The sequence below is a fragment of the Geospiza fortis genome, unplaced genomic scaffold (assembly GCF_000277835.1).
Source record: "Geospiza fortis unplaced genomic scaffold, GeoFor_1.0 scaffold72, whole genome shotgun sequence".
NCBI classification, from domain to species: Eukaryota; Metazoa; Chordata; class Aves; order Passeriformes; family Thraupidae; genus Geospiza; species Geospiza fortis.
The window spans coordinates 1833831-1847747 of record NW_005054338.1 but is presented as its reverse complement, the minus strand read 5'-3'; the positions used below and the strand labels follow the sequence as shown (position 1 = coordinate 1847747).

The window sequence follows — 13917 nt, the reverse complement described above, 5'->3', positions numbered from 1 at the left end:
TTAACCAAAATCACTACCATGAATGCAACAGAAATCGTAATTTCACTTATCATGCACTGGAAACACCAGAGTTTCCTTTGGTTTTGTCTTGATCTTGTTTTATCTAGTTTGATTGGCTGGTTTTGTTTTTTAATGAAATATCTTTCAGAAATGCTTAAGTAAACTTCGAAAACAGAAGGTTCTTGGTGTAACTCTGAAGATTTTCCTCAGTTGGTCAATTAACATTTGTTTCAGAAGTTTCTAATTCAGTTACTAATTCAGTTCATAGCTGAAATACCTTGTTCCCTATCCTGACTAGAATACTCAATGGTGATCCTTTCCACTGTGTATCATTCATTGTGAGAGGTTCTAGATAACTGAAATGTGCTTAATTATCTTAACATGGTTCTTAGGCAAATGTGGAGATAGCACCAATGAGGTTATTTGACATTCTAGTTAAAATCACCAAAGTCAATAAATACACATTTCCTTCTTAGGGGTTTTATCATGTGCTGAATGCCCTTCACAGCTACTGACTACAACAGGAACAAACAAAATCAAGGCATATTTCTTATCTCAGTGCTGTGTGCCTGTCAATATTTTTGAAATGACTATTTTACATATTTCTCCACAAATGCCCCTTTCAGAAAATGAAATAAACTATTATTATTGAATATAAAATTGTTGCAGCACTTGGGTGTTGCATTTTAGCGACTACAAGTGAAATCAGAAATATGCTGAAAATGCATGTCATGGACAAATTGCTAATGGTTATAAATAATGGTGCACTCTGCAATGAAATAAACTATTACAGAAGCTGAAAGACCACACTGGTAAGTAAATTGTGGGAAAAAATATAGCATTGATTAACCTTTCCCCTTCTCATTCAAACTAGAATTTAATTTTGTTCTCCTGATATTGTGCAAGTTAGAGGAATGTATCTGAAAATACATGCATTGGCTGACTCACTTATGGCTAATTCTGGTGTATGAGAGATGAAAGTAAATGCAACCAGGTTGACTTTTGCTACCTTAAAAAACATTAGTGGCCATCCAAACTCTCCAGCAGAAAAAGAACATATCTGTTAAAAAAATTATAAGCATTAAAAAAACCACTCAGGAAATAAATCAAGATTGTTTCAAAAGCCACTTCTCTCCTATGAATGCTGTATAGTAATCAAGCATATGTGCAAAAAAAACCATCAGCTACAAGTAGTGTAGCTGTACAGAGGTGACCAGCAGATGAAAATCTGTGATTAACAACTATGTTGCACAAAGACCTTGGCTCTAAACTCTTAATTCTGGCAGACCTCAACAAGTCTGAGAACTGACACACAGAATTTCTCTCTTGTGGTTATCTTTCCAATTGAAAATGGTTATTTGTATACACACTGCTATAAATATGCATACATATTCATACCACAAACACACTAAATATTGTTTACATAATGCTGAATTCCTTTAAAAATGTATTGTTTAAATGTATTATCATGCATCTCGAGTGTTTTTTTTTTTAACTGCACTCCTTGCTGTCTTCCCATTACCTTCAGTATAGACGTTTACACACTGTCCCTAGTCAGTTACCAAGAAGTTGATATTTCTCTTCAGATTTTTCCCAAAAGTAGCATCAGCAATGCTGACAACAGTGCAGGGGTGGGTGGAACTCTCAGTGCAGCTGTAGATGTCCAGTAAACCAATGTCATAAAGTTCTTTTTTATTGTCATCTATGAAAATGTCATGCTCTTTCTTTCATGTGGGCTGGAGCTCTGGCAATGTCTGATGGAGGGTTTTGTCAATGTTTTATAACTGGCTTTTACTATTTATGGATCTGCTATTCCAAGAATCAGCCATCTAGAAGAGCTGTTCCTTTAGCTTTACAAGCTATTAACAAAAACAGTTTGGAAAATGGTTCAAAGGGGCTTCATCATGTCATTATGAAAAGAGAGGCTTTCTTGACTTTAAAGTCACAAATTACAATCTTGTCTGTAGAGATCTGAGAATCAGGGGGGAGCGAAGGAAAGTTGACTTTTGATTAGGGTGAATGTTGGATGCTGCTATGGGAATCAATTTAGGATGAATGAACAGGGAACTCCCCTGCCACCCCAGTGAGGATCCTGAAACTCTACTGTCATCAGCCACAAGGATTAATCTTGATAAACTGATAAACTCTCCTGGTAGTGATACTGAGACACAGAATGTCAGCCAGATGAGGCTCTTAGCCACTTACACCATCTTCACAGTGATTATTATACTTCATGCCTTTAATTCATGGTGATATGTTTGTGTTTACGCCTGGAAGAGACACTGAAATCCTTCCAGGTATTCATCAATTCCCACAGCAATGAGTGATAAGAGGTTCCTCTTTCTACAGACTGTCTCCACTGAACTATAAATATGTCTGAGGAAGCCACCTGTACTAGAAATATACCTTAACTTAGTTAGAAAAAGGAATTATATTAAACACTTCCAAACACTGGCGAGATTTTACCATCAGATTAGGAAACATCACCTAGGACTTATCTGCCAATGGCTCACATGAAATAAGATGTATTAGACAACAGAATCCTGACAGATTTGCACTTTTGGGGTCTGACTGAAACTCTCAGCTGTCAACATGAGACAGACACAGAAAAATGAGACAAGTGTTTAACACAGTGGTGGGGTTGTGCCCTCAGAGAAGCCGCTTGTGCTCAGATTCTATCAGCAGGTCTTTGATGTCACTGAGACCAGAGTCATCCACAAACTGCAGAATTGAGCAAGGAGAAGACTTTCCAGGATGCAGCGGCAGAAAGGGAATTTCTCCAGAGTAAACATTCCACCACTTGGGATATGTCTCATACTCCCACTCCTTGTAGGGCAAAGTTAAAACCCCCTCTGTTCTAAAGGAATGGAATGTATGAATGCACCGTGAGTGAAAGCATACATAGACTGTTATTTGGAAATAGGGACTACTGTTTTAAAGTCTGTTTTGCTTAATTATTCATTATTTACTACTTTAATTATGCATGAAAAACCTCCAGTACTTCTGAATTTTCTTTAGGCAATGCAGACACTATGGCATGCTAAGAAAGTTATATATTGAGATGTCTCTTCCTTCCATTAGTCATAAGAGAAACACAAATTACAACTCAGCATATAATTCTCTGCTTCTTCACACAATGATTTAAAGTTGATTGAGCACAATTACTTTGTACTCAGCATATTTACTGCTGTATAAAACTTTCTCTCTCTCATAAAGAAAAGGCATCCAGGCACTTTTCTGAACAATAGCATTGTTAAACATTTTTTGATGAGGCTTTTTGTGAAAACATGTTTTATCTTTCAGTTGTTTACAAATCACTTTAGCGGTGATTTGGGAAAGTGCTTTAATATATACTAATGTTCCTTCTTGAGCAGGAACTTTGCTTAAGTGCTTTTCTGAGCAGAATCCTGTTTATCTGTCCATTTATCTGAGTTTAAAGTGAGAATTTATTCTGGTATCTCAAAACACTTTGAAACAAAGCTACTGAAGGGTAGCATATAGATCACTTCCCTCAGGTCCCCATCTGCAACATTTGTACTTCCTAACACACCCTGCCCTATCCTTGTTTGCCACACTGGCTGGACAAGACACAGCACATGCTGTGATTGTACAGGACCATAAATATAGATATTTTCTTGGCTAGCCAAGAAGTGAGTGGTCAGTCAGCTGGTGTACAACACAGAAAGCAACCCTCTCGTAGCTGAACTTTGCTCTTCAACTTGCAGACCTAACCTAGGGCTTGGTGACTGAAGGGTCATTCTTCACAATTCTGTTGAATCTTTTCTGCTGTTATCAAACTCATATTGGCTAATGGGTTCATATTTCTTTGTGGTGCCTGACAGACAACGTGGCCACAGAAACTTTGTTTCCTAATGAAGCCAAGGGTTAAAAAACAAACCCACTGATGTCAAACTTAGGAGTCCTTGTACAAAATTAGAGGAAAAGGTAATCAATATTACCAAGCGAATTTTACAAGACTTACTCATATTAATGTTAGTAACTTTTTTAGTATTTGATCAGGTCTGGTAATGCTTTAGACATCAAATTACAAAGAGTTTTGAGGGATGCAGTTTGCAAAGCCTTTTTCAAGTGTTACTTTCCTTCAGTCTGCTCCTTGTCACTGTTAAAGCTGAGTACCGCTCTTAATCTTGTTGATACTTGTGACTGCATGAGGAGGCAGTTAATATTTTAATATCAGTTGTGGTAGGGCTCTGTGCATAAAAATCAGCTTTAATCACTTTTGAATTAATTCACTTCTCCTGTGAGCAAATATTTCCCCTCTTTGATGCTCTCAGACTACTCTCTTCACTAGTGTGGCAGAATACAATTCTTCAGTTTCTGTGGATGCTCACAGAACTCATCACTGAATTACATTATTCAGCAACACTGCTCTCCAAAAAGAGAGAAAACCCGCTGAAGAACAAGCTAATAATTTTGCATGTTAAATGACAAATCTGTTAATTTCACACAAACCACTCAAAAGAAAAGGCCACTAGAGGGAAGTAAATCCAATATGCTCAAAGAAAATAAAATTTTAAAAACCCTATTCTAAATTATTGTAGCTAACAGAATGGCTTGGACTTACAACAGCAGAAGATTTTAGTCTGTATTCTTAACAAAGATATGACAACTGAATAAAACAATTAATGTATTTATAAAAAAGTCTTGCACTTCTTGCAATGTGCACACCAAAACAATTAAAACAGTATGTAGGAAAAGATTGCATATTAAAAGGTAGTATCAACATGGGATAAATATTTTGTGTAGATATAATTTATTGCACACCTGTATCTTTCACATTAGACACATATTGGTTGGATTTAAACCAACCAGTATCTTTGGACTTCTGGTAAAGCAGTCCTTGTAAAAACAAATATATTTTTGTTGTCATGCCATATGTTTAATCTTGGATCTTTGTTTTCTATGAATATGTGCACATACCTGCAACATCATGCAATAACTACCACCCATTTCATCAGAATTAAAATTATAAGGAAAGACTACCAGCAGTGAGTTTATAATAAAATCTATGCTATGTTCCAAAGCTTTAGTTGTACAGCTTTCTTTTCTGAGGTTGGATACCCTATATTTTTCTTATTTATCCCTTCTTATTTATGACTAAAAGTAACTCAAAAAGATGTCCATTTTTCTCTCCATACTTTCCATCAACAAAAACTCCATGAATTTTCTTCAACATTTCATACAACGCTGAATTTCTTTCTTGTCCTTTTAAATATATAGTCACCATACTTAGTTTTATACAACTACACAGCCTGTAAGCCTACAGAAATGTTTTTTCTTTATAACTACATTTTATATATGACTCCATTTCATTTATTACAGCGCTTTCTCACGCAAAGCTGTCTTTTTATATCCAGATAAACTGACAGATATTCTGAAAATCTGGTCTTAAATCCTCTGAAGCCTTTCTAATAGCATTTTTAGTAATGTAAGAATTATTAAAGGGAATGCAAACAATCTAGAGTTTACTGTCAGTGTGTCAAAAACTATCAAGGCATTGGTCTTTTTCCTGTTTTGAGTAAACTGCAGAGAAAATCTACATCCTTAAACCAGGGACAGACAACAGCAAAATACATTATTTTTTAAAACCCTACCAATTAAATACACATCACAAGCTGTGTTCACACAGCTGTTACCCACTTTAAAAATGAACTGTATTTCAGGTGACCTCCACCTGGGCGAACTTAGTGACTGCATTTAATACCATGGAGCAAAACATCCTAAAGGAAGTTTACACAGGGGAAGTTTACACAGGGGAAGTTTCTGGCACGTCACTTTCTCCCTTAGTGAGAAAGGGAAAGGGAGATGCAGGTTTCCAACATGATACATTGCCTCAGTGCTTCAGGCAATTGTCAATGCAAGACCTATATATCATTAGGCATCTTATATAATTAGCTCTTCTGTTACCACCACAGACAGTGAGTGAGTGGGTTTCGTGCTTTTCCAAATCAATTTTCATGAATATTATTAGTATTACCATCACTGTCATTATCATCATCATCATCATCACAGCAAGCTGTTCATTTTGTATGCCCAAAGGCAAACAAGTCATTACTTACTCATCGACAAAACTACTCGTCCCAGATACACAGGTAAGCAGATTTTTGCTAGGCTGATCAGTGAAAGAACCCAGGGCCTTCCCTACAAGTGGAACATAACAGGATGCTCCTGAACATTAGCACTTTTACTTAGCAGAAACATATCATCAAATGTGTTCTACTCCAAACAGCAGTTCTGCCAGCTCAGTTCCTGTTCTACATTAAACACTTCAGCTGCAGTTGCAATGTCACTGCACAGCAGGTGAAAAACATTTCTGGAACAAATGTCAGCAAGGGATAATTCTGAAATAACCTTCTTGTCTACAGTTACGCAAGCCAGAAGAGAGCAGTGCTATATGGATTGCATTGTTGCTAACCTATGATGCTGTTCCCTGGCACAGTAAGTATTTCTAAAGAAGAAAAAAGTTGCAGAGATAAACAAAAAATAGAGAGCTCTTTTAGTTTCCCATGTTCCTCACAAAGATTCACCTTGGACACGAATTCAAACTGAAATGGGGGCAAGAAAAAGCTTAAAACAACAATGCAAAGTTTAAATTACAGGAAAAAAAAGAATCTATTAGGATAGCTTGCCTGAGGAAATGACTCATACAGATGCAGAAGTATCTTACAGTGAGGTAAGCTGTCTTATCTGTGCTATGGAACACAGATTACAAGGAAAGCGAGTTCACTTTCACTCTGCCTTCGAATTGTGGAGCTGTAATGAATAACCTGTGGTGTTTCACTCTTGCAAAACTGAAGTTGCAAAAGCACCTGACAGACTCCAGTCCTGAAGAACCACTGACACAGCTAGTCTCAGATGGCTAAAGCCTGCACTTAATTTCAAACAGAAAAGTATGGGTTTATGCCCTGTGTAATGGGGTCAAGGGCTACCTGCCAAAAGCATTTAATGCCCTCATCAGCAGAAGCTGAAAGTCCTCATGGAAGGCACTTAAAAACATTCAGCAATCTGCAAAACCCCCCAACCACCGACCCAGGCTTCCGAGAAACACAGGATCCCCCAGCGAGCGCCCAGGTGGCAGGGACACGGCGACAGACCCGCAGCGCTGGCACTTACCATCTTGGTCTGTGGTGACCGTGATGGCCGTGAACTGCTTGGGGGAGAAGCTGAGCTCCGAGACGCCGTTGGTGGCCTCGATCTCGAAGGTGTAGTTGACGTGGGACACGAAGTCGAGCACGGTGACGGAGGAGTTGGTGAGCCCCGTGTGCCGCGGGATGAAGCGGATGCCGCCGCCGCACCCCTCGCACTGGCTGGCGTCCGAGCCGCACTTCTTACACACCACACTGTAGGTGAGATCCTTCCTCCCGCCCGTGTCGCTCGGGGGGCTCCACTCCAGCATCAGAGCTGTCTCGTTGATGTTAAAAACAACATTCCTCGGAGCAGAGGGTGGCCCTGCAGAAAAGGAGGGGAAAGCCTGTTAAGCCAGTGTTATCTACTTTGGAGAAAAAAATTGCCTGAAGGCAATTATTTGCAAATAAGAGCTACATTTCAGTGACAGAGTCAATGTAAAAATTAAAAGTTGTCTCCATTCAATCCTTGAAAAAAACCGAACAATAAATTGGTGACATCATAAAAAGCTGAATAATCAAAGTAACCTAGAATTAATTCAAAAAGTGTGGCATTCACATTCTCTGAAAAATCCCTTCGACCAGAATTTTCTCCTGGGAAGCTGAGAAGCCTCAGAGAAAAAGGAAAACAATAATTATCTCCTTTGCTTCTCCTGTGTTGTGCTTATGTGGAATGTGTTTGGAGATTGTTTACCCACAGGTGATTGTTTCATTGAATTCTGGTGTGAGTTGTTTTGACTCAATGGCCAATCAGGGCCAGCCTGTGTGGGGACTCTGGAAAGAGTCACCAGTTTTCATTATTATAATTTTTAGCATTCTATAAGTATCCTTTCTGTATTCTTTAGTATAGTTTAGTTTAGTATTCTTTAATATCATATAATATCAAATCTTATCATCAAATCTTCTTATCATCAAATAAGAAATTAGCCTTCTGAGAACATGGAGTCAGATTCCTCTTTCCTTCCTTTGTCTGGGGGCAATGCAAATACAATAAGAAAGAATTTAAGAAAACACAAAAATTACTTGGGAAGATCAAACCTAGACTACATAACCCAAATTTTCAATAAATGGCTCTTGCTGCTGTGGGATACTGAGGGAGAGCTCTAACCACAAAATTTATATCCTTATTTTATGTCTAGTAATGTAGGCTTTTCTGAGACTTAAAATCTTTGACGTTTGTAAGAGACAAATTGAGTAATAAATAAATAACAGCTTTGGAATAAAGACAAGAGGTAAAATTGTTTGTATTAGTTTTGCACTGCCAGATATTTCTTTCTATCCTTCACTGCTTACCCCTAGGGATTTCTTTGTTGCTGTTCATTAACAGCGTTAGGTGGCAACAGGCCAAGACTATTAAGCATAAGAAACAGTTTACAAGTTTTCTTTCTTTCCCACCTGGCATCTCATCAGCATCAGGATAACAGTGAAGACATCAACTTTTCAACTTAAAGGTCTAAAAGGATGATAAGGAAGCAGGAGAAAAAGTACTTTAAGGCTATGGGGAGGAATGCAAAGACAACAAGCAGGTGTTAGAGCTGCCTGAGCACTGCCAGAGAACCACAAGTGACCCACTTCCAATTTTCCACTCCTCACATAAGTCATGGACTGTCCAACAAGTTTTAAGCTGCTTGCTGACTTATTGTGTAGGATCACATGGAAATCATCTGAGGATTTATATATTAAAAAAAAATAGAGATTGATCTAGTGGTTGCCCCCTGCACTGAGCACTGGTATGGCACCTTGAGTCCTTTGTCCAGTTCTGGGCCCCTCACGTAAAGAAAGGCATTGAGGGGCTGGAGAATGTCCAGTGAAGGGCAATGGAGCTGGAGCACAAGACTGATCAGGAGCAGCTGGGGGAGCTGGGGCTGCTCAGCCTGGAGAAAAGGAGGCTCAGGAATGACCTTATTGCTCTCCAAAACTCCCTGACAGGAGAGTGCAGCCAGATGGGGGTTGGTTGCTTCTCCCAGGGAAAAAGTGACAGAGAAAGGGAAATGGCCTCAAGCTGTGCCAGGGGAGAGGTTCAGGGTGGACATCAAGAAGAATTTCTTCACAAAAAGGGTAACCAGGCATTAGAATTTACTGCCCTCAGAGGCGGTGAAACCAAATTCCCTGGAGGTGTCCAAGAAACCACGAGATGTGACATGTAGTGCTGTGGTCTGGTTTACAAGGTGGTGATTGATCTAAGGTTGACCTTGGTGATCTTGAGGACTTTCCAACCTTAATGACTCTGTAATTCTATGATTCCCTATCAGGTTCCACAGTTCTAACAGAATAAGTTTACCACCTAATTATTTTTTAGATAGGAATTAATGAAGGGGTGACAGAAAGGTACAAATTGTTACAGGATATCTGAATTATCTCAATTCCTTATTGTATTACTCTTCTTCCACTTAACATGTTTCAAGCAAGCACTTACAGATGTATGATTTTCACAACCAATTTGGATGTAATCTCAAAAATTATTATAAGAAACATGGACTTGGAAGAATGTGAGGCCTTATACTCCCAGTGTTGATATATGTGAGGTAACTGTGGTAAACCCAACTGCTGACCTCTGGGATTTTTGGGCTGAATTAGTTGAATAAGCATTATATTCCCAGCTCTCAATAAAATCAGAGTGCTTCACCAATGGCTAGCAGAACCTGGAAAACTTTCAGCTTACTTTGCAGCTTTTGATGATTTATAAAACTGCCAACAGGAATTAGGCATAAAGTTTTGATTGAGACACTAGTAAAATTTTGAGTGAGGTTTTCCTTATTTCAGAGGTTCTTAAGCAGACTGAAAGGCTACAAGAAATATTTGCAAATGACACCAGCTAATTTTTACACAGAGTGTAACATTCATAATTTTTAAGTGATGCCTTTTATTTATTTATGTGACATACGCATGGCTGTAAAACCTGGAATGCTTGTCAATAAAAAAGCTGCTATTGTGTGGGAGCGCTAATGTGAATAATAAACATTAAGCTTTTCTTAATTCAGCCACTTTTGCATTTCTGGTATTTACTTGCAACTTGTAATAAGAGAGTAATTAACTTAGCCCTGAAATAAATGATGAGTTACCTGCTGGATTTCAAGCACTTGATATTTAAAATAGATGGAAGCGTTACACTGCTTTGCATTTTTTTAGTGGATAAGAAAGTTTAAGATCTTTTGAATGGATGAGCATTTATTAATACATTTATCTGTCCAGAGTTTATGGTTAATAGATCACTAGTCTTCCCACAAAATAACTATAACAGTTCTAGCTACTCAGCTAGTCCTGAGATCGGAATAAGCTAAACCAGCACACATTACTTCATCTTCAGTTCTTACTCAATGTTCAGAAGACAGGAATAATTATGCTTCCTCTAAAACCATGCTGGGAGAATTAAATAATGATGGGATCTTAACAAATTCCCGCTGTTAAAACCATGGAGGAGTTTTAGGAATATGGAGGATGAGCTGTAATCGCACTTCCATATGTGCATAACTTTAAGTAGATGAGTAATCCCCTTGAAATAATTGGTAATATTAATGCATGTAAAACTAAGCAGCTGTGTAATTGCTTGAAGGATTGGAGTCAGTGTTCTAAAACTGGCTTAAATTTAATCTTACATAAACTACAGATAGTATGACAACAGGTCGTCATAGCTCAAGTTTTTTTGATATTATTTCATCAATTTTGGCAAGCTCAAACAGGAATGAACATGAATCTGGGCAATAGGAGAGTTTTGCCTGGCTTTGTAGATTTTGATTTTCTATCACATTTTCCTTGTACTATACGGAATAGCATCTATAGAAGAACCAATACAGCAAATAAAATACTTTAAAAAAATATTTTTTCATTTGTAACTGGAGAGTGAAGGTTCTTATGGTTTGTGACTTATTTCTCAGTTGTAAGAGAAATCACATATTGTTGTGCATTCGCATTTCAGTGAAAAGGTAAACTATCAATTATGTTAGAGGTGTCTTAAAGTATATGACTGTCCTCTTGCAAATGCAGGAAAAACCCATGAACACACTTCATACTCAAGGCCCCTCATGCCAATTTGCATGAGGATTAAATAGCTTTTTAATTGCTGTTAAATTATGCCAGTTAAACTGTGATTTCATGCAAATATTAAGCTGTAATGACATGCAGTGAATCATTTACTAAGATTTAGAACTTGGAACAAAGAGAGACAATTAATTGTAATCCTCAGATTCAGCTAAATTATGTGTCACTGGGCTTTTATGAATGTGGCCTGATTGCTTTGTTATCATTTATAAATTATACAAAGATTATTTGGCACATTGGAAAAAGCTGGCAGCAATAACCTTTCTGCAGACATCTGTATGCAAAGCTCTCGGGGTTTTCCTTATATTGATTTTTAAGAAAAACAAGTAGATTGGTGAAAATAAAGAGATCCTTTCCTCACAGCAAAATTCATGACTTTGAGTTTTATGCGAAAGAATAAAATACAGTTCAGATGGGTGAGCATTATAAAAACATGCAGCTCTTCTGCTGAGATGGAACTCAGCCAGAGTGTGAGTAATGGCTTTTGCTTCATTTACAAATTACAATGAGGAAGTATTTTGACACTTGCTGTGGAGGAGACTGGCGTGGATGTCTTATGGTGAAGCAGGTCTGCTCTGAAAGCAACAGAGCTGACTTTGTGCCTCATGCAGTGCTTTGCACCTCATCTTGTTTTATGTATTCTCCTCCTCTCTGAAGGCAAAGTGCATCTTCCTGTGTATGGAAAGAAGAGGAGCAAACCCAGCACCAAGTTTGGTGAGGGCAATGCAGTATTTTACACACTTGAGAGTGAAGACTGTCAGGAAAACAAATTGTTACTGTTTAAGTAAGAACTGTCCATGATACACTATTGGAGTCAGAATTTTATGTCATTTGACTTCTGAAGTTACAGCAGAAGGGCAAAGATTTCCCTTAGGATAATCAGAATCAGCAGCTGGCTGTGCCCCTTGAGTTCATAATTGTGTTTTGATATCTATATATGTAGCATAGATAAAAGGTGTCACTTGATGTAGAATTACATTTTCCCCTTTTCACTTATTCTTTTCCTGTGAGGCAGGCAGGAAGAATGGAAGGCAGTGACTGCAAACCAATATCCCAAGTCTGAGCATAATGTTAAATTACAAAAAAGTGTGTATATATAAAACAATAGAGGCAGTAAAGACTTCAAGTGTGTTGCCTGATTTTGCTGCTGAAATTCAGTGTTGACTTAAAAATACAGGATATACTTTGTGGCAGAAGATATTGAACAGAGCATAAGTTTGTCAGGTTCAAATTGTTTCAGCATAACATTAAAAGAGAGGAATTCAGACAACTCAGACAACCAACCTAAGCCTTCCTGACCTTGAAAAGATGGATCAATTCATCCAATTACTTTATAGTGGGAAATGTTAGACTATGTACAGAGTAATCAGACAGGGGATTAGATATGATGCTATTTGTTGCTCACAGCGTATGCAGAGATTTCTTATACAGTACTTGCATATGGCAAAGAAATACAATAAGAAGGAAGAGTAGCAGTGAGAGATTGATAAGAAGTGTAAGTCAAATGAAAAGAGCCTAGGAGAAGGAGATTAACAATATATTCTAATGTAATTTTCATTTCTCTTACTGAAATTAGATTTCTATTATGGTGTTCCACAAAGTGAACACTCTCTTCCATGAAATGCAGTTACATAAAGTAAAAATGGGAGCTGTACAACTTTGTAAAAGCACACAGTGTTTTCACAGAATTAATCAAAGTGGATTTGAAGCTCATCTAGAAAGAAGTGGATGCCTGTCTTAAATCAAGGTGGGCTTTTTTTTTCATAATGCTACATATGCAAGTTTCTCAGTACTGAGGAAGAGCTGTGGAGTGAGGAATACTGCCTAACTTTACACAGGAATGAAAAGAGAAAACAAAGGATCTGTCTTAAGCATATTACCTTGCAGGACATGGGGGAGCAAATAAAATGGGCATCAATGAAGTCAGTCAAAATGAATTTGAACATGAAGACATTTGTAAGGGGAATCCACTGTTCATTCTGTGTTTCATTTAAGAGTATCTCTCCCTTCAAAGTTCCTAAGAAGAATTCATGTTTCTTACGTCATATCTCATATGTCAAGATAGAAATCTGAAAATGAATATGGAAAATGCAGATCTTTCCCAAAGGGGGTTATGTAAAAATGGCATTTCATTTCTGCACAGCATTTTCTGTCTATTTAGTCAAAGTTCCTAATTTTCTTAAAACTTTTCAACTCCTTTTTTTAATAGTAAAAACATGACAGTTTGGAAGGACCAATCTAAATTCCACTCATATCTGTATCTTTGTCTATTAAATTTGAATTAGCCACATCTACACAGATTTGCCAAAAGCAGTGAGGTCATATTTACGACAGAAACATAATTTTAATAACTGAGAGAATAATTTGAAAGCAGTGGGGCTAAAGATATCACTTAGGGAGTAATTTGGCCTGAAGACTCTCCATTACTGCTGATGTGCAAGGTAAGAACACAGTCTGCCTGTCAAGAGCTTCAGTGTCATTAGCAGAGCTGACAATTAGTGAAATAATCATCATTGTACGTGTAAGATGAATTCATCTGCTCTGCCAATCAATGATACCTTGCAGCCTAGGCTGAATAGGACACAGTCCATGGTGCATTGAACCAAGAAAGCAGAATGTGCTTCACTGTCTCCTTCAGTTCTTCCTTCTCCCAAGTTGAGGTGAGATGAGGCACTGATATCCTGTTGTGGTTGATTTTTGCCCTGCCTCAACTCAGTTACTTTGGCTGACATCT

At 37.8% G+C, this 13917-nt stretch overlaps 1 protein-coding gene across 1 annotated transcript in view; it reads right to left on the bottom strand.

Annotated features, from left to right (window-relative positions):
• Positions 1–13917, bottom strand: part of EPHA6 (EPH receptor A6) — a 334811-nt gene that overhangs the window by 170520 nt on the left and 150374 nt on the right. Inside the window, exon 4 of the mRNA XM_014307568.2 lies at positions 7135–7470. Coding sequence (XP_014163043.1) covers positions 7135–7470 — 336 coding nt within the window. The remainder of the gene's footprint in view (positions 1–7134; positions 7471–13917) is intronic.